At 48.7% G+C, this 20,863-nt stretch overlaps 1 protein-coding gene across 4 annotated transcripts; it reads left to right on the top strand.

Annotated features, from left to right (window-relative positions):
* The first annotated feature begins 1,947 nt into the window (after positions 1-1,947).
* Positions 1,948-18,595, top strand: pabpc1l (poly(A) binding protein, cytoplasmic 1-like). 4 transcript variants are annotated; one of them, XM_061257891.1, is made up of 16 exons: positions 1,948-2,072; positions 4,315-4,517; positions 5,344-5,537; positions 6,076-6,191; positions 8,642-8,781; positions 9,297-9,391; positions 12,333-12,470; positions 13,523-13,618; positions 14,122-14,388; positions 14,702-14,789; positions 15,114-15,242; positions 15,785-15,927; positions 16,354-16,447; positions 16,893-17,023; positions 17,609-17,692; positions 18,451-18,595. In XM_061257891.1, exons 2-15 carry the CDS (start codon positions 4,325-4,327, stop codon positions 17,669-17,671), a joined length of 1,887 nt encoding a protein of 628 aa, XP_061113875.1. In that variant the 5' UTR covers positions 1,948-2,072; positions 4,315-4,324; the 3' UTR covers positions 17,672-17,692; positions 18,451-18,595. The 4 variants fall into 4 exon arrangements, with proteins under 4 accessions (XP_061113875.1, XP_061113873.1, XP_061113877.1 ...); XM_061257889.1 differs by lacking the exon at positions 1,948-2,072 and adding an exon at positions 3,328-3,469 and having other exon boundaries at positions 18,451-18,594; XM_061257893.1 differs by lacking the exon at positions 1,948-2,072 and adding an exon at positions 3,328-3,469 and having other exon boundaries at positions 15,114-15,233; positions 18,451-18,593.
* The last annotated feature ends 2,268 nt before the right edge of the window (positions 18,596-20,863 follow it).

Raw genomic sequence — 20,863 nt, 5'->3', positions numbered from 1 at the left:
AAACCCCTCCTCCCAGGTTATTGATAAATTCTAGATTTGTGTGTCTTTTAAAAAATAAAAAAAAATAAAAAAACGCTTCTAGTTTCACCTTACATGTAACAATCAGGAAACGTGTACAAGAACATTTAAAGTGAAATAAAGGTTTTATCAGTTCAGAGTTCTTCTGCTTTTTTGTTGACTAAAATACCCCCTTTCCCCCCTTTTAGAGTGGTCTTTAGAGCAGGCATGAGAATATATGCACACACATTTTTAGTGTCTTAACAGGTGAGATATTGTGAGGGTTTATTAAAGACCATCACCCTAGACTTAAATACTAAAACCAAAGAAAAGGCAGGATTGCATTGACATAAATTGGACATAAATGTCAGAGACATTGGCCAAACAACAGGCTTGATGATACAAATTGGAACATCATGAAGAAGAAAGCACTGGTGTATGTTTGGGATCGTTGCCCTGCTGTGGGATGAAGCACCGTTTGGAGGCTTTCAATTAAACTTGAGCAGATAAGATGCTTCCGGCCTCTTCAGAATGCATTCTGCTGCTGCTATCAGCAGTTACATTATCAACGATGGCATGTAAACCATCACCTGTGGCAGCCATACGTGCCCAAACACCCCCACCACCATGTTTCACAGATGATGGGGGTGCTTTGGATCTGAGACAGTTCCTTTTAACCTACATCTTTTCCTCTTGCCATCACTCTGATAGAAGTCAGTCTTGGCCTTGCCTGTCCACAAGACCTTTCTCCAGAACTCTGCAGGCTCTTGGTGGCTAGAACATGGCCATCCTGTTTTTGCAGCTGATTAGTAGTTTGCGTCTTGCAGTGGAGCCTCTGTTTCCGTTTGTGATGGTGCTTCTGAAGACAGTGTAGTGTTTCTGATCTGTTAAGACAGGTGTCTGGGTGTTTTTCTTCATTATGGTGAGAATGATTCTGTTGTTGAGGTCTTCGTTGGCCTGCCACTCTGTTCGTAAATACTGAGCTCACCTGTGCTCTTTCTTCTTAATGATGTTCCAAATACTTTATTTGGTAAGCCTGGCTTCTGGCTCAATTACTCATAATGGCTTCCTTGACTGTCATTGGTCCTCATGTTGACAACTGCAATAGCACTAAAAAGCTAAAAAGTCAAAATCCTAGAATCAATCCTTGTTACTGAAAGCTCTCTTACATCTGCACTAAGGGTGCGACTGAATAAACCTGTCTAATCAGAAACAGCTGAGAAGCCAACTATCCAATTACTTTTAGTCCTCTAAAATGGGAGACTGTATAAAAAGGGATGTAATTCTGACATAGAACACGCAATATGGATGTAAATAGCCTCAAATTTAAGCTGACACTGCATTTCAACCTCATAATGATTGCATCATTTCCAGTCCAATGTGCTGGGGTACAGTCAAAAGAACAGAAATTGTACCACTATCCAAATACTTACAGACCTCACTGTAAACATCCTTCCATACAATTAAACAAAATATTGTGTAGTAGAAGGTGAACAAATCTCTCCATATATTATCTTCCAAATTGGTGGAAACACGCATTTCAATTACATATCACACAAGAAGCAATACTGAATATGACTTACTCAAAGCTGTGACAAGGTTTAGCTGCTTCGGTTGTGATACAGTTCTGTGGTCTATAGGTTTAAACACCAGCTACACACACTTCCATTGACCCATTTGTTCTAATACTGCAACTCCACGGGTTTTTTTCTCTAATATTTTTTTCTGCAGGCCGTGTACCTTGTGCTGAATACCTTTGAAACTAGGACAAGCGAGTTATCGTTGAGATCTGTCCTTCTCTTGACATGGATATTGAGTGTTAATTAACGACTACTTTGTGTGGCTATCGGGGGGGAAATACAAGCACAATGTGTTTAATTTGGGTTGAAAAACAAAACAAGTGAGACAAATGGAACATGGGTTCAACATGAAAAGGGTTACATTTAAGAGAGACGATAACCGAGGACTTAAAGGAGTGTCTAAGAACCCTCTGAACACGGAGTGTTTTGTATGCAGAGTACATAAAGCAAAGTGAGCTGTACAAAAAAATTACGATGTTCTGTAACACTAGAGAGGTAAGTACAAGTAAAATCGCAACCTTGTGTACAAGGCTCCGTCTGTCTGGCTGCAAGTGGACCTTTGCCAAGGTGGGGCCCACGATACTGTCCTTCCGTCAGTGACGCCTGGAAGGCAGCAGGTTCAGCTCAGCTAAACACAGATTATGTGCACATACTACTTCGCAGGCAGGTTGTCTTTAATGTATTTTTTTTTATCAAATCTATCTGTTACTTAGCTAGCTAGTTTGCTCAACCGTCGCGATTAGTTTTTGTTCTTTTTTTAGATCTACAAGCTGCTGCCTTCGCGGCTTCACTGGGATGGAAAGTACCTTAGGCGTCGGCGTAGAACTGACGCGTCATACTTTTGTTTTCTTCTATGGTGTACAACATGGCTGATAAACCAAATCAAAGATACATTACTGCCATCTACTGTCCGGAGTGTATAGATGAGACGGCTGCTGACTAATTTTGCTGATCAGTCCAGAATATTTTTTGAGATTATCGTGACATCAGGGAGTTCCAAGGGTGTAAACGATCGTAGGTTGTGCTCTTGAATGAGAAAAAATTGAATACGTAATATTTCAGTATATTTCGTCCTCAAGTATTTCCATTGCTCATTTGTTATATTGCATCTAGGTCTAATAATAGTTTAGTTTGGCAACTTAAATTAATATTTTCAGATGCTAGGCTAACATATGACGATAAACAGGGCAGTGTGTAGTTGGTCATAACAATCAAGATTTCTTCATTAGCAGCCAAGGCGTACATTTTGCAGACAGGACAGTCGGCGTTTCAAATAAATCACAGCGATACAACAATACAAATTTATCTCTCCTCTGCCTCCTCTCGAGCGTCTGTGGTCACTGCGCGTTGGGTGATCGTTGCGAATTACGAATCTACTGTTACATTCCCTTACACGACAGATAAAAATAGTTATACTTTGACAGGTTTGACAGTCCTGTTATGTGTTTTACCATCAACTATAGCTTTCAATGCTATGACAGTCACACAGTCACAATCTTTGCGAAGAATAGGTAGTTATGCAATAAGCACAACACAATGATCACAGATCATCAAATGTATTTTGTAGAGTTTACACTTTAATTTAAAATAAATACACCGCTACAAATTCGCCATAGTAATATCAAGGAAACAAAAATAAATAAATAAAAACAAAGTTTGTGTTGCGAAGGGTACTACTTTTATTAGCGGAGGAAGTGAGACTACATAGAAGCTTATAAGTACATTGCAGCAACAGGTGAGTAATTTGGCGCGGAGCGGAATGGCGGTTTATGGCTTCGAGCAGTTCGCTGGTTAATAACTAAAACGTAAAATTGAGCACCAGTAAAGTTAGCTAGCTAACTAACTCTCTGTACCAAGTGGTAATACAGAGGACTTTGAAACATTTGAGTAAGGTATGTGTGTTTGTTGAGTTTTGTAACGATTTGATTTCCGGGGAGCCGATTTTTGTGTTTCCTACCATTTATTATATTCTTGGGAAGCCAGCTGGTGTCCGCAGGGCGTTGGGCGTAAATTGGCTGACTGGCTGTTTAACGGAGGTAGTTTAGGGAATACCGCCGCAATTGCTTTATCCACGGCTGGCCGATTTTGAGTTTCACTATAAACTATTCGTTGTTTTATTGATTGCATGAACTTAAATTTACTTAACTTTTCTGTCCCACAAATGCTGGACGTTTTAGGCTGCAGCCAACATGGAGCAAGTTAATGGCGAGCCCTGCAAACCGTGTTTTTGATGCGCTAACGCGATCCTGGAACTAGCCAGATAGTAAACAAGTTACTGCCCAAATTACATTCAACTAGTTAGCAGTATTTAACACCCACTCCAAATATCTTAGTTATTAATATTGCTTGCGAGCTAAGACTGGGATGTTTGTTAGCAGTTGTGGTCCACAAAACCATGCCAGACATTTAGGATCGATTGTAAAATACGGCATCGGATGCATAATTTAGTTAAATAGGCTAGTGTATAGTTTTGGATTGATTACCAGTAAACTATTCTCAGTTCATATCTTGCTTAGAAAATGTCGTCTGTAAAACATAACGTGACATGATGTATAAATGTGTAGGATGTTAAATGCACATATAGTAAAGTCAAATGAATAAGGCATTAGTTATTGAGATCGGCGGTCCATAATTATATGATTAACCGCAATGAGGTGGGATGCTGCGATTACTCTTGCTGAAATGGGATTAATAATAATATGGCTTTGTTGTCCACTTTTCTGCCAATATATGCCAGTGACATTGCGATGAACAGTAGCGGCCCCGCCTATCCGCTTGCCTCCCTGTACGTGGGGGACCTGCACCCCGACGTGACGGAGGCTATGCTATACCAGAAGTTCTCCCCCGCCGGTCCCATCATGTCCATCCGCGTTTGCCGTGACATCATCACCCGGAGGTCGCTGGGATACGCCTACATCAACTTCCAGCAGCCGGCCGACGGTGACTGTCAATCAACACTTATGACGTGGCGTTGTGCATGGCGCTGCCTATGTTACAGTAGATAGACAGGCTATGTAGTGCAGTGAGAGATCCAATGTTTGGGTGCCCAGACTTGATGTCGTGCTGGTTACTCCCTGGTTAATAGGCAGCCTAAGGTGCTTGACTGGGACCCGGAAGGTTTGTGGTTCAAGCCCCAGTGTGGCCGCAATAAGATCCACACAGCTGTTGGGCCCTTGAACAAGGCCCTTAACTCCAAGTTGCTCTAGGCGGTGTTGTCCCCTGCTTAGTCTAATCAGCTGTTTGTAGCTTTGTATAAAAGCATCAGCTTTGAATGTAATATAATGTAATGTAGGTAAGTTGAAATCTAAAATTACATGGAATAAATTGCATCGACTGAATGGTGTATTCTCATGATTATTTCGTCTTATTGATCTTCTCTGATTTCTTAAAGTATGCATCAGTTTGGACCAATGTCGGGTTAGAGGCACCACCCTACCAAGGGATTTTAATCTACAGAAATTGGTTGGTGAAGTTGGTGTAGCTCTACGGTGTCCAGTCTTAGCCGAAAATGGCCGGTGCAGATTTTAGCTTCGGCCCTGCACGAGCACACCTGATTCTACTAAACTACCCAGTCTTCAGTCGAGACTTGATTAGTAAGAGTCGGGTGGCTCAGTGCTGGACCAAAGCCTGCACCCACACTGGCCCGTTTGCGATGGGATTGGACCCGCCTCGTACAGCAGAACCTGCAGTCATGTCAGGGGGATGAACGCTGTCCTGACACTTCAGTACTTTTTATCCAACCATCGGTGGGCTTTCTCTTTCCCAGCGGAATGTGCCTTGGACACAATGAACTATGAGGTCATCAAGGGTCGGCCGATCAGGATTATGTGGTCCCAGCGCGACCCCGGTCTGAGGAAGTCGGGAGTCGGGAACATCTTCATAAAGAACATGGACGAGTCCATCGATAACAAGGCTCTATACGACACCTTTTCCGCCTTCGGCAATATCCTGTCCTGCAAGGTACTGTGAGCGTTGTTCCACTGTGAAACGGGACATAAAAGTGATTTGGCTGCGTGTTGATGATCTGAGGTTCAGTGTAATCTGTTCTCCTGAGGCCAAATGTCAGTGCAAGATGCATGGTTAGGTTTTGCACTTTTTCTTTAAATACAGTAAAGGGTTCAGTTGGGAAAACCCTTCTATAATTGCAAACATTTTATTGAGATGTTTTTAATATTCTAAGAATGTGTGGAGCGTTTGGTGGCGTTGAGTACCTGCTGGCGTCGTGTAAGGTGTGTTCTCAAGTGTAGTGTTGTGTGTTCTCAGGTGTTGTGTGTTATCAGGCAGTCTGTTTTGTGTTCTCAGGTGTTGTGTTGTGTGTTATCAGGTGGTCTGTTTTGTGTTCTCAGGCGGTCTGTTGTGTTGTGTGTTCTCAGGTGGTGTGTTGTGTTGTGTCTTCTCAGGTGGTCTGTTGTGTTGTGTCTTCTCAGGTGGTCTGTTGTGTTGTGTCTTCTCAGGTGTTGTGTTTTGTGTTCTCAGGTGTTGTGTTGTGTGTTCTCAGGTGGTGTGTGATGAAAACGGCTCCAAAGGCTATGGGTTTGTTCACTTCGAGACCCAGGAAGCAGCCAACCGAGCTATAGACACCATGAACGGCATGTTGCTCAATGACCGCAAAGTGTACGTACGGCGTGAGTGTGAGTCGTGTGTCTGTCAGTGTGAGTGTCAGTGTCTGTGTGCTTGTACGTCTGTGCGTGCGTGCGACAGCGAGAGTGAGCATGGTGAACTAATGTTCAAACATTAGCCCTTAATTTTGACTCGCAGTTAAAAAGATAGTTTGGATTTTGATATCTCAACCTATTTTTGACTCATCCACGATGATCGATAGATCGCTCCTCCAAAAACGTCTGTGGCACAACTTTTGAAACTTCCCAAACTTGGTGTTAGTTTTTGCAGATAAATTTAGGTCATCCCTGGTCTCATCACACAGGGCACATGTGCAAAAACTGAAAAGTTACACTTGGATTTATTTGGACATGGAATGTTACATGAGATATGTGTCGATTGAACCCCGACCCGTAGGAGCATTCCTGAGTGCACATGGGATTGTGGGTCCTCCAGAAAAAGACCAAGTATCAAGAACATTCTTATGTAGAAACCGCAAATGGCAGTTAAAGGAGCATTGTCACGCTTTCAGTCAAGCTTATTTGGATTAAATGCTTAAATTATGTATGTAGGCATTTTTAAAATCACTGTTAGTGTAGCTGCTTCCTAAATAGGGGCAAAACGTCTGAAAACAAATAACGTCACTGGATGTGTTTGGCTTAATCTCCAGCCTGTGTTGCCCAGAAGGTAACAGGCACTCAAACTCCACCTTTGAACGCAGAGACGTGTTTATGGACAGCCACCCATTGCATTGAATGCACCATGCACTTCTACCAGGCAATATCAATGGAGCATAGAAAAGTATTTGAATCCAAAGCAATTATATATTTGGCCCAGGACTGGAATGCCCCAGCTCCCTGTTCAACACTTTTTCTTCCTGTAGAATGCACCAGCTCACACTGTAACACTGTTCCTGTAGAATGCACCAGCTCACGCTGTAACACTGTTCCTGTAGAATGCACCAACTCACACTGTAACACTGTTCCTGTAGAATGCACCAGCTCACACTGTAACACTGTTCCTGTAGAATGCACCAACTCACACTGTAACACTGTTCCTGTAGAATGCACCAACTCACGCTGTAACACTGTTCCTGTAGAATGCACCAACTCACACTGTAACACTGTTCCTGTAGAATGCAGCAACTCACACTAACACTGTTCCTGTAGAATGCACCAACTCACACTGTAACACTGTTCCTGTAGAATGCACCAGCTCACGCTGTAACACTGTTCCTATAGAATGCAGTAACTCACGCTGTAACACTGTTCCTGTAGAATGTACCAACTCACACTGTAACACTGTTCCTGGGGCGTTCCATGAAAAATTGTGAAATTCATGACAAACCCAAATTCCCACTCAAGTGACTTTTTTAAGAGCCGATATTTCTAGAATGACAAATTCAATGAGGCTACTGTTATACATGTTCTCTACTGAATACATAAAGAACATTTAAACGAAGTTTGAGGTCACCTCCCACACCTGGTTGATTTTTCATGGAATGACCCTTCTGCAGACCTGAAGCTCACACTTTAATACCTTTTCTGTAGAATGCACCAGCTCATGGTTATCACTCTGTTTCTGCTCAGCCTAGAGACAGGTAGACAGGTGGAAAGTGGCTTATCGCAGTCACAGCCAGTGCCCTGTGTCCTGGGGGAATCTTGTGTGATGTCCACCTTTAGGTTAGTGGAATGGGCCGGTTGGCAGGTTGTTATTTTGCTTTCATACATCCTACTCCAGAGTTTATAAAACTGTTTCTCTCCCCTATATTTCCTGTAATATAGGCAGCTTTTCCCCCCAATCTACAGCAGCACTTAAAGTGGCAATCTACAATTTCTTCATGTGAATAAACACCGTATTTAAGATACGTTCCCGCTGTCGTTTCTCCAGCGATGGCCACTGAGACCGTTTGAATTCTTAAATTGAATTTCTATTTAAAAACGTTAAGTTTGTGGCCGGCGCTTCACTCCCGCCCTGTATGCAAACGTAGCGCGGAAACCATGGAAACCTGCGGAATAAAGGACTGTTGGCCGGGACACAGAATTTGGGCACAACTGTCTTTGCTTTACAAGTTTACAACAATAGATGAAAGTAGTAAAGTGACTGAAAACCGGAAACCACCCCGGCACTCAGAAGAAGGGAAACGTGCGAAAAGGCTGTGTGTTGCAGGGAACTCTGGGAACTGAAGTGTAGAATAGACCTGTTATGACGGCCAGCCGCCATGGGAGGCCGCTAAATCCACCAAAACCGAGGAAATCGTAGATTGCCAACTTTAACGTACGGGGGGGGGGGGGGGGGGGGGTTGGGGGAACCCTGTGATCTGTGACAGAATGGCATTCTGGGACATTGAGGCGGGTGATGTCACGCTCCTGTCCCGTGTGCTCCACCAATCGGAGTGGGCTGTGCTGTGACGGAGCGTGGCCGTCGTGCGTGCGTTCACTCTCCGTGCCGCTGTTCCGGTGCAGTTTCGTCGGCCACTTCAAGTCTCGGAAGGAGCGCGAGGCGGAGTTTGGGGCCAAGGCCATGGAGTTCACCAACGTCTACATCAAGAACTTCGGAGAGGACTTTGACGACGAGAAGCTGAAGGAGATGTTCTCTGAATATGGTGAGAGAGGCAGAACTGGAGGGGTCGCTGGGACGGGTCATTCCTAACATGAGCAGCAGAAATATTTGGGTGGAAATGGAACTGATTGTGTGTGTGTGTGTGTCTGTGTGTGTGTCTGTGTGTGTGTCTGTGTGTGTGTCTGTGTGTGTGTCTGTGTGTGTGTCTGTGTGTGTGTCTGTGTGTGTGTGTCTGTGTCTGTGTCTGTGTCTGTGTCTGTGTCTGTGTCTGTCTGTCTGTCTGTCTGTCTGTCTGTCCTGTCTGTCCTGTCTGTCCTGTCTGTGCGTATCTGTGTACGTGTGTATCTGTATCTGTGCACGTGTGTGTGTATATGTATGTGTGTGCGTGTGTATCTGTGCACGTGCGTGTGTATCTGTGCACGTGCGTGTGTATCTGTGCACGTGCGTGTGTATCTGTGCACGTGCGTGTGTATCTGTGCACGTGCATGCGTGTGTGCGTGTGTGTGTGTGTGTGTGTGTGTGTGTGTGTGTGTGTGTGTGTGTGTGTGTGTTCTGCAGGAAGGACCCTCAGTGTGCGTGTTATGATGGATGAGCGGGGCCGGTCCCGTGGATTTGGCTTTGTGAACTATGAGAACCACGAGGACGCACAGAGGGTAAGGCCCCCTGCAGAGAGGCGGTGCCCCGCCCTGCCCCTGCCCCGGATTGTGGGGGTGTTTGGTCGCTAACGTTCACACTATGCGGTCCCTAACACTCTGGCTCTGCGGTCCCTAACACTCTGGCTCTGCGGTCCCTAACGCTGTGGCTATGCGGTCCCTAACACTCTGGCTCTGCGGTCCCTAACGCTCTGGCTCTGCGGTCCCTAACGCTGTGGCTATGCGGTCCCTAACGCTGTGGCTCTGCGGTCCCTAACGCTGTGGCTCTGCGGTCCCTAATGCTGTGGCTATGCGGTCCCTAACGCTGTGGCTATGCGGTCCCTAACGCTGTGGCTATGCGGTCCCTAACGCTCTGGCTATGCGGTCCCTAACGCTGTGGCTATGCGGTCCCTAACGCTGTGGCTCTGCGGTCCCTAACGCTGTGGCTCTGCGGTCCCTAACGCGCTGGCTATGCGGTCCCTAACGCTGTGGCTCTGCGGTCCCTAACGCTGTGGCTCTGCGGTCCCTAACGCTGTGGCTCTGCGGTCCCTAACGCTGTGGCTATGCGGTCCCTAACGCTGTGGCTATGCGGTCCCTAACGCTGTGGCTATGCGGTCCCTAACGCTGTGGCTATGCGGTCCCTAACGCTGTGGCTCTGCGGTCCCTAACGCTGTGGCTCTGCGGTCCCTAACGCTCCGGCTATGCGGTCCCTAACGCTCCGGCTATGCGGTCCCTAACGCTGTGGCTATGCGGTCCCTAACGCTGTGGCTCTGCGGTCCCTAACGCTGTGGCTCTGCGGTCCCTAACGCTGTGGCTATGCGGTCCCTAACGCTGTGGCTCTGCGGTCCCTAACGCTGTGGCTATGCGGTCCCTAACGCTGTGGCTATGCGGTCCCTAACGCTCCGGCTATGCGGTCCCTAACGCTGTGGCTATGCGGTCCCTATCGCTGTGGCTATGCTGTCCCTAACGCTGTGGCTATGCGGTCCCTAACGCTGTGGCTATGCGGTCCCTAACGCTGTGGCTCTGCGGTCCCTAACACTGTGGCTATGCGGTCCCTAACGCTGTGGCTCTGCGGTCCCTAACGCTGTGGCTCTGCGGTCCCTAACGCTCTGGCCCTGCGGTCCCTAACGCTCTGGCCCTGCGGTCCCTAACGCTCTGGCCCTGCGGTCCCTAACGCTCTGGCTATGCGGTCCCTAACGCTGTGGCTATGCGGTCCCTAACGCTGTGGCTCTGCGGCCCCTAACGCGCTGGCTATGCGGTCCCTAACGCTGTGGCTCTGCGGTCCCTAACGCTGTGGCTCTGCGGTCCCTAACGCTGTGGCTATGCGGTCCCTAACGCTGTGGCTATGCGGTCCCTAACGCTGTGGCTCTGCGGTCCCTAACGCTGTGGCTCTGCGGTCCCTAACGCTGTGGCTCTGCGGTCCCTAACGCTGTGGCTCTGCGGTCCCTAACGCTGTGGCTATGCGGTCCCTAACGCTGTGGCTATGCGGTCCCTAACGCTGTGGCTATGCGGTCCCTAACGCTGTGGCTCTGCGGTCCCTAACGCTGTGGCTCTGCGGTCCCTAACGCTCCGGCTATGCGGTCCCTAACGCTGTGGCTATGCGGTCCCTAACGCTGTGGCTATGCGGTCCCTAACGCTGTGGCTCTGCGGTCCCTAACGCTGTGGCTATGCGGTCCCTAATGCGCTGGCTCTGCGGTCCCTAACGCTCTGGCCATGCGGTCCCTAACGCTCCGGCTATGCGGTCCCTAACGCTGTGGCTATGCGGTCCCTAACGCTGTGGCTCTGCGGTCCCTAACGCTGTGGCTCTGCGGTCCCTAACGCTGTGGCTATGCGGTCCCTAACGCTGTGGCTCTGCGGTCCCTAACGCTGTGGCTATGCGGTCCCTAACGCTGTGGCTCTGCGGTCCCTAACGCTGTGGCTCTGCGGTCCCTAACGCTGTGGCTATGCGGTCCCTAACGCTGTGGCTCTGCGGTCCCTAACGCTGTGGCTATGCGGTCCCTAACGCTGTGGCTATGCGGTCCCTAACGCTCCGGCTATGCGGTCCCTAACGCTGTGGCTATGCGGTCCCTATCGCTGTGGCTATGCTGTCCCTAACGCTGTGGCTATGCGGTCCCTAACGCTGTGGCTATGCGGTCCCTAACGCTGTGGCTCTGCGGTCCCTAACACTGTGGCTATGCGGTCCCTAACGCTGTGGCTCTGCGGTCCCTAACGCTGTGGCTCTGCGGTCCCTAACGCTCTGGCCCTGCGGTCCCTAACGCTCTGGCCCTGCGGTCCCTAACGCTCTGGCCCTGCGGTCCCTAACGCTCTGGCTATGCGGTCCCTAACGCTGTGGCTATGCGGTCCCTAACGCTGTGGCTCTGCGGCCCCTAACGCGCTGGCTATGCGGTCCCTAACGCTGTGGCTCTGCGGTCCCTAACGCTGTGGCTCTGCGGTCCCTAACGCTGTGGCTATGCGGTCCCTAACGCTGTGGCTATGCGGTCCCTAACGCTGTGGCTCTGCGGTCCCTAACGCTGTGGCTCTGCGGTCCCTAACGCTGTGGCTCTGCGGTCCCTAACGCTGTGGCTCTGCGGTCCCTAACGCTGTGGCTATGCGGTCCCTAACGCTGTGGCTATGCGGTCCCTAACGCTGTGGCTCTGCGGTCCCTAACGCTGTGGCTCTGCGGTCCCTAACGCTCCGGCTATGCGGTCCCTAACGCTGTGGCTCTGCGGTCCCTAACGCTGTGGCTATGCGGTCCCTAACGCTGTGGCTCTGCGGTCCCTAACGCTGTGGCTATGCGGTCCCTAATGCGCTGGCTCTGCGGTCCCTAACGCTCTGGCCATGCGGTCCCTAACGCTGTGGCCATGCGGTCCCTAACGCTCTGGCCATGCGGTCCCTAACGCTCCGGCCATGCGGTCCCTAACGCTGTGGCCATGCGGTCCCTAACGCTGTGGCTCTGCGGTCCCTAACGCGGCCTCTCCCGCAGGCGGTGGAGCAGATGAACGGTAAAGAGCTGAACGGGAGGATCATCTACGTGGGCCGCGCCCAGAAGAGGCTGGAGAGGCAGGGCGAGTTGAAGCGCAAGTTTGAGCAGATCAAGCAGGAGAGGATCCACCGGTACCAGGTACTGCAGGGCCCTGTGGCCCGGGCACTGACGCTCCAGTCCTGCAGGGGGCGCTGTGTTCTTTACTTCTGCATTCACAGTACTTCTGTCCAGAAAACACATCTATCCGCGACTACTTTGAATGGGACTCGGGGAATAGTTGCAAGTTAAGTCTTTCAGTTAAGAGCCGTGTGTTTGTAGAAGGTTATAAGCTTTGGTGGAAAGGCGTGCTTGTGTCCGTCTGCAGGGGGTTAATCTGTACTTGTATAAAGGCCTGTCTGTGTCTGTCTGCAGGGGGTTAATCTACGTATAGAAAGGCCTGTCTGTGTCCGTCTGTTGGGGGGTAATCTGTACGTGTATAAAGGCCTGTCTGTGTCCGTCTGCAGGGGGTTAATCTGTACGTGTATTAAGGCCTGTCTGTGTCTGTCTGCAGGGGGTTAATCTACGTATAGAAAGGCCTGTCTGTGTCCGTCTGTTGGGGGGTAATCTGTACGTGTATAAAGGCCTGTCTGTGTCCGTCTGCAGGGGGTTAATCTGTACGTGTATTAAGGCCTGTCTGTGTCTGTCTGCAGGGGGTTAATCTGTACGTGTATTAAGGCCTGTCTGTCTGTCTGCAGAGGGTTAATCTGTACGTGTATAAAGACCTGTCTGTGTCTGTCTGCAGGGGGTTAATCTGTACGTGTATGAAGGCCTGTCTGTCTGTCTGCAGGGGGTTAATCTGTACGTGTATAAAGGCCTGTCTGTGTCCGTCTGCTGGGGGTTAATCTGTACGTGTATAAAGGCCTGTCTGTGTCCGTCTGCAGGGGGTTAATCTGTACGTGTATAAAGGCCTGTCTGTGTCCGTCTGCTGGGGGTTAATCTGTACGTGTATAAAGGCCTGTCTGTGTCCGTCTGCTGGGGGTTAATCTGTACGTGTATAAAGGCCTGTCTGTGTCCGTCTGCAGGGGGTTAATCTGTACGTGTATTAAGGCCTGTCTGTCTGCAGGGGGTTAATCTGTACGTGTATTAAGGCCTGTCTGTCTGCAGGGGGTTAATCTGTACGTGTATAAAGGCCTGTCTGTGTCCGTCTGCAGGGGGTTAATCTGTACGTGAAGAACCTGGACGATGGTATCGATGACGAGAGACTGAGGAGAGAGTTTGCTCCTTACGGCACCATCACCAGCGCCAAGGTCACCAAATATTTTTGTACAAAAACGTTGATTAATCCAGCACGTGGTCACACGGTTCTGTATGTGAGCTGGAGTAACCTTTTTGCCCCCAGTGCTTATGGGAGTTGGAGGTCGTAGTTAGGAGGTGGGGTGCCTTTTCACTTGATCAGGACTTGAACTCCCATCAGCAGCTCTGAGAAGTTTGGTGTAATGTGATAAATGTACTCCTTAGTCTTCTGTGTCGTGGGGGGGGGCGGGGCTGCAGGTGATGACACTGACCCTGGTGTCCTGGGGGGCGGGGCTGCAGGTGATCACACTGACCCTGGTGTCATGGGGGGGGGCGGGGCTGCAGGTGATGACACTGACCCTGGTGTTGTGGGGGGCGGGGCTGCAGGTGATGACACTGACCCTGGTGTCGTGGGGGGGCGGGGCTGCAGGTGATGACACTGACCCTGGTGTCCTGGGGGGGGCGGGGCTGCAGGTGATGACACTGACCCTGGTGTCATGGGGGGGCGGGGCTGCAGGTGATGACGGACGGTGGCCACAGTAAGGGCTTCGGGTTCGTGTGCTTCTCGTCGCCCGAGGAGGCCACCAAGGCGGTGACGGAGATGAACGGCCGCATCGTCAGCACCAAGCCGCTGTACGTGGCGCTGGCCCAGCGCAAGGAGGAGCGCAAGGCCATCCTCACCAACCAGTACATGCAGCGGCTGGCCAGCGTGCGTGCCATACCCGGCCCAGTCATCGGCTCCTACCAGCAGCCCTCCGGATACTTCATGTCCACCGTGCCACAGGTCGGCCGTGACTCCTTAGCTCTGCCGTGACTCCTTAGCTCTGCCCTGACTCCTTAGCTATACCGTGACTCCTTAGCTCTGCCGTGACTCCTTAGCTCTGCCGTGACCTTTGTGGAAGTTGCTTTATTTATTATCACTTGTTTTTCACCTGTCTATCTTTAGCCCCTTGTATTTTATACCTTAATCTAGGACTTTTCCATTTGCATTTGTCTCTGTACTGTAGTTGTCTTGCGTTTGAAAAACGATAGGGTTTATCGGTACTGTAGTCTGGGTTATTTGAGGTGGCCAGTAACACAATGCTGAAACTCCGCAGCCTCAGAGTCGGTCCTTCTACCCGCCGAACGCGGTTCCCCAGATCCGCCCTGCCCCTCGCTGGGCTCCCCAGCCTCCCAGAGCTCAGGGTAAGTGCTGTTAGTGCAGCTGCTTCTAATTATTCAACAGCTAATGTCATCTCATCTTTTAGCTGCTGAAGACTTATCTGTATGAAGAGTTGGTATAATCCTGTGCTGGCGGTAACTGGTGTTGGCAGGTTTTCAGTAGAGGATAGGTAATGATGCAACCAGCCCTGCAGAAATGGAGTGCCCAGCTCAGAACATCCCTGTGCTGTTCCCTCCTTCTCTCTCTCTCTCTCTCTCCCCTCCCCCCCCTCTCTCTCCCCCTATCCCCCTCTCTCTCCCTCTCCCCCTATCCCCCTCTCCCTCCCATCCTCTCTCCCTCTCTCTCAGGGCCGTACTCGGCCCAGATGGTGAGGTCGGCCGTGCCTCGTCGGGCCTCTACTCCAATCAGCAGCGTCCGCCAGGCGTCCACCCAGGCGCCCCACGTCCTGAACCACACGCAGAAGATGGGTGAGCTCTGTGGGTCCTCCAGGATGCACCCGCCCTCTTCTTCTGTGGTTCTGCTGGTTTTGGGGTGGGATGCTTATATCCCGCCAGTCCTTGTTGGGTTGAGTAGAGTGTCTCGACCTCGTTGAGTTGAGCTCAGTGTCTGGTCCTTGGGTCGAGCCCGGGGTCTGGACCTTGTTGAGTCGAGCCCGGTGTCTGGACCTTGTTGGGTTGAGCAGAGTTGAGCCCGGGGTCTGGACCTTGTTGGGTTGAGCGGAGTTGAGCCCGGGGTCTGGACCTTGTTGGGTTGAGCGGAGTTGAGCCCGGTGTCTGGACCTTGTTGGGTTGAGCGGAGTTGAGCCCGGTGTCTGGACCTTGTTGGGTTGAGCGGAGTTGAGCCCGGTGTCTGGACCTTGTTCACACACTTACACACTTAGTGACCGCCGCACAACATGGCTTCTACAACATGGCCGAGCCCATGAACTTGACTTCCGTGATTTCAGTCTATGATACAAATGGGTATACAGCTAAAGTGCGATCCAGAGTGTGAGTCTGCGTTTAACGACTCTCCCCAGCCAACATCGGCACGCAGACGGCCGGCGGGAGAGCCGCCATGTCCGGGCCTGGGGTCCGCGGGGTCAGCCAGTACAAGTACTCCACCGGGGTCCGGAACCTGCAGCAGGTCATCACCATGCCAACCCAGGTCACTGTGCAGCAGGTGAGTGAATAGGCGGGGCTATTGGGCTACTCCCGCTGGGTGAGGAGGAGGTGTCGTCGGGGGGAGTAGGGGATGAATAGGGGATTTTACATTACATTATTGGCATTTGGCAGACGCTCTTATCCAGAGCGACGTACAGTTGATAAGACTAAGCAGGAGACAATCCTCCCCTGGAGCAATGCAGGGTTAGGGGCCTTGCTCAAGGGCCCAGCGGCTGTGCGGATCTTATTGTGGCTACACCGGGATTAGAACCCCTGACCTTGCGTGTCCCAGTCCTTTACCTTAACCACTACGCTACAGGCCGCCCTACTATGGGGGATAAGTAGGGGATGAGTAGGGGATGAGTAGATGTGGGGGGTGAGTGGGTGGGATTGAGTTTGTGGTGAAGCCCAGCGGTGATTGGTTGGTTGATTGTTTGATTGACAGGTGGCTGAGCCTGCGGTGTTGGTGCGTGGGCAGGAGCCTCTGACCGCCTCCATGCTGGCCGCCGCCCCCATGATAGAGCAGAAACAGCTGCTGGGTACGTGTTCCAGCTCCGTGCGTAACATGTGCTTCTGCGTTGTGTTTGTGCGTATCCGCAGTCAACCAAGTAATCACAAATCCACAATCCACACACAAGGTTCGAAGAGCTAGTCTCCACTGGTAATGCAACCAGCAGCCTTTTCACACTGAAAGACCAGAGACGGACGTGACCAACCTGGGGCAAACCCGCAGCGAATCAAAGATAGTCGTGCGAGTAGCAAAGATGCAAATGTAAAGGGAGAAGTGTATAACAGGCCGTGACGCCCTGTGACGCCCTGTGACTCCCTGTGACTCCCTGTGACTCCCTGTGACGCCCTGTGACTCCCTGTGACTCCCTGTGACGCCCTGTGACTCCCTGTGACTCCCTGTGACTCCTTGTCACGCCCTGTGACGTGCGGTGACTCCCTGTGACGTGCTGTAACATGCGGTCTCGCTGGCTGCAGGTGAGCGGCTGTACCCCCTGATCCAGACCCTGCACCCCTCTCTGGCCGGGAAGATCACCGGCATGCTGCTGGAGATCGACAACTCTGAGCTGCTGCACATGCTGGAGTCACCCGAGTCCCTGCACTCCAAGGTACCGTACCTTACCTTACCGACCCGGTCCCTGCACTCCAAGGTACCGTACCTTACCGACCCGGTCCCTGCACTCCAAGGTACCGTACCTTACCGACCCGGTCCCTGCACTCCAAGGTACCATATCGTACCGACCCAGTCCCTGCACTCCAAGGTACCGTACCTTACCGACCCGGTCCCTGCACTCCAAGGTACCGTACCTTACCGACCCGGTCCCTGCACTCCAAGGTACCATATCGTACCGACCCGGTCCCTGCACTCCAAGGTACCATATCGTACCGACCCAGTCCCTGCACTCCAAGGTACCGTACCTTACCGACCCGGTCCCTGCACTCCAAGGTACCGTACCTTACCGACCCGGTCCCTGCACTCCAAGGTACCATATCGTACCGACCCGGTCCCTGCACTCCAAGGTACCGTATCGTACCGACCCGGTCCCTGCACTCCAACGTACCGTACCGGCCCAGTCTCTCACTATAAGGTACTGCTGGGTTGTCCCGGGGTTGGGGGACAGGGCAGGGGCTGAACCAGGGGTGCGGTTCTGCAGGAGGGGCCGGGTTGTAACTGGGTCGGGTGTGTCCGGCAGGTGGAGGAGGCAGTGGCGGTGTTGCAGGCCCACCAGGCGAAAGAACTCTCCCCGAAGAACTGAAGCGTTGAAGCGCCCCTTCAGGTGGGTTTGAGAACTGCACCGAGATCCCCGCCTGCCCGGGGTCTCTCAGCAGGGTTCCCCAGTTCATCACAGGAGGGATTTACTGTGTGTTTATTAATCCTGCTTTATTAATTATATTAATGCTACGAACGGAAGCCCTGCACACTGACACTAAAATGGAAATAATCTGAAAGGAAACTAGCGAAATTGCAGTTATTCATTATATTACATTACATTACATTAGTGGCATTTGGCAGACGCTCTTATCCAGAGCGACGTACAGTTGATTAGACTAAGCAGGAGACAATCCTCCCCTGGAACAATGCAGGGTTAAGGGCTTTGCTCAAGGGCCCAACGGCTGTGCGGATTTTATTGTGGCTAAACCGGGATTAGAACCACCCGGTTTACGTGTCCCAGTCATTTACCTTAACCACTACGCTACAGGCCGCCTATTCAAGGCAAACAAACGTTTCGGTTACAGACGGCGTCAAGGTGCACAGGAAATGGTTACAAACCTTACATCAATGCTGGCAATGAACTGACAGCTTCATAGGAACTTTGATATAATCTGGAAACATAGCATGGAGTTGCTATGCCGATGCCAGTTATAAATCTTTGTGAAACAGTGAAGCTTTGGACTTTTAGGTTGTGCCCTTTTACCATGACCATTATTTAGTTGTGCCGAATGCAACTGACTTCATAGGAGCAACTCAACAGGGTTTTTTTTTTTTTGCATTTAAAATGGAGGCCTGATTAAACTGCTTGTCCTTCTCTTGCAGGAAACTGTGATACTCGGCTTCACTGAGGGAGGAAAAAGGAAACAAAAAAAGAGTAAAATATGAAAATGAAAAAAAAATGAAAAAAAAACATTAGTTGTAAACAGGGCTTTGTGAATGACTGAATCCTGAGTGAAAAGATTATCTTTATAAAGTAAGACACAAAGCCAGCCTTCTGTTTACAATGTGTTCCCTTTGTTCTGGTTTTGTTATGTGTTTTTTTTGCATTAAAATATTGAACACAACCGGCTTGTCCCATGTATGTCTGTATGTCAGTCTACAAATCCTTCATAATTTATGACATTATTCGATGTACTTATCTGGGAGGAACTGCAGTGTTAAAAAAAGGAATCCGGTAATTATGGGAAATAGTGCCCACCTGGAAAACAACATTCCCAGAGGGAATTGACTGCAAAGGGTTTATTCCCAGAGGTGGGCGGTGGGTGGGGAGAACTGGAAAGTTTTTCGAACAACATTGGCCTGAGTCCCAAAGCCCTTAATTGTCAGCCATGTTTTTTCATGTGAAGCTTTTGACACTGTTCAACACGACAATCCTGTTTCTGTTCCAGAGTGTTCAACTTTAGATTTCCCTCAAAGGAAAAATGTGGTGTTCCACCAGGGTCAGTGCTAGGACCATTGTATGCTGTGTTTTGCTTATATACTCTAAACATAGTACGGAGCCAAGTTGTTGTGCAGTTATATTGTTGAAACCGTGAAGCTCTTCTGTCCTTGTGGTTCGTGGCATGCATTGCTGTTAGCTTGGCCTGACCCTTAGCTTTCTCTTGAACTCTGATAAAATGGGTCCAAAAACCATGACAATTACTTTGTTGTGCTGAATGGGACTGTGAAAGACTTTGTTGTTACCATTGTCCCTGGCGCCTCATTTCTTGGATTCAAACTTAAATGTTAATCTTAAAATTCCCAACGTTGTGCTTGCCTTTTATTTATAAAAATAAGAAAAAGTTGGTTTAGTGTTGTTCTGTATTTTTAAGGCATAAATTAATTGCAGATAGTTTAAACATTTAATAGAAATCTATTTTTTCATAAACTTCACACAATACATCTTTAATCTTGCATCCAATAAGTGGGAGAAAAGTAAAAAGTATTTCTGTATTGAAGAAGACAGTCTTGTGTCCAAAAAGTGAAAGAAATGTAGGGACACTGAATAAATCTGAAAACTAGAAAGGGATTTCAAAGGGTTTTTACACATTTATGATAAATCCCACATTTTGAGAAATCCTCAGAATATATAAAAATTATTAAAAAATAAAATCCTCTGTGTGTTTTTGTCATTTATTTGGATGGTGGAGGCAGATTTAATTAATTTGAATAAATACATTGCAAAAGGTTTCTTTTTTTATCAATAAAATGTATAAACCCGATGTCAAAAAGGTGAAAAAAAAGAAAATTAACCCTTCTATGAATTAAGGAGCAGTATTTCATAAATATGAACAAATAAATTGACTGCAAATGATGTTCAAACATTTATGATGATAACCTCACTCCAGAAAATACAATACATAAGACTATATGTCTTATGTCCAAAAACAAATTAATGTAATATTTTTGTGATTTTGATAGATGAAGCGGGTCCATTTCATTAATATGAACAAATGATGACTGCAAAAGTTCTTTAGACAATTAGAATTAAAAAATATGTCTTATGTCCAGAAATTGTGTCATTGTGAAAATCCTCCGTGTATGTTTTTGTCATTTCCTTTGATGGACATTCCATTAATGTGAACATGTTTTGGGCATTCATAAAGAAATAACTGCGATGGACTGGCGACCTGTCCAGGGTGTATTCCTGCCTTTCGCCCAATGTATGCTGGGATAGGCTCCAGCCCCCCTGCGACCCTGTTCAGGATAAGCAGGTTAAGATAATGGATGGATGGATAAAGAAATAAGAATTCTTTAAGAAAAGACACACAATACATTAGACTATAGTCTTATGTCCAAAACATGAAAATATGAAAATCCTCAGTATTTACTCAGTTTTTATCCATCAGAAGAATAAATAATTTGTTTATTTTTGTCATTTAGCATTGATTTTTTGACATTGTGATGAAATCCTGATTGTTCCAGAAAAAATACAAAATATATAAGACTATAGATGTCCAAGTGTGTTTTTATCAGTTCAAAGGTATATTTCAAATGGTCACATTTACATTTTTGTCATTTAACATGGTTTTTAAACATTTATGATAATCATACTTTCCAGAAAAGGTGTAATAATGTGAAATTCCTCAGTGTGTTTTTATCATTCGTATGTAGATGTTAGAGGTGAATTTAATGAATATGAGCAAATAAATTGGCAACAAAGAGTTTATAAATTGTTATGATGCTAATCTCGTTCCAATGAAATGACTCAATACATAAGATTATAGTCTATTATAGTCATAAGTACATGAAGTGA

This window comes from Conger conger, chromosome 10 (genome assembly GCF_963514075.1).
Source record: "Conger conger chromosome 10, fConCon1.1, whole genome shotgun sequence".
Lineage (NCBI taxonomy): Eukaryota > Metazoa > Chordata > Actinopteri > Anguilliformes > Congridae > Conger > Conger conger.
This window is presented reverse-complemented; position numbering and strand designations above follow the sequence as displayed.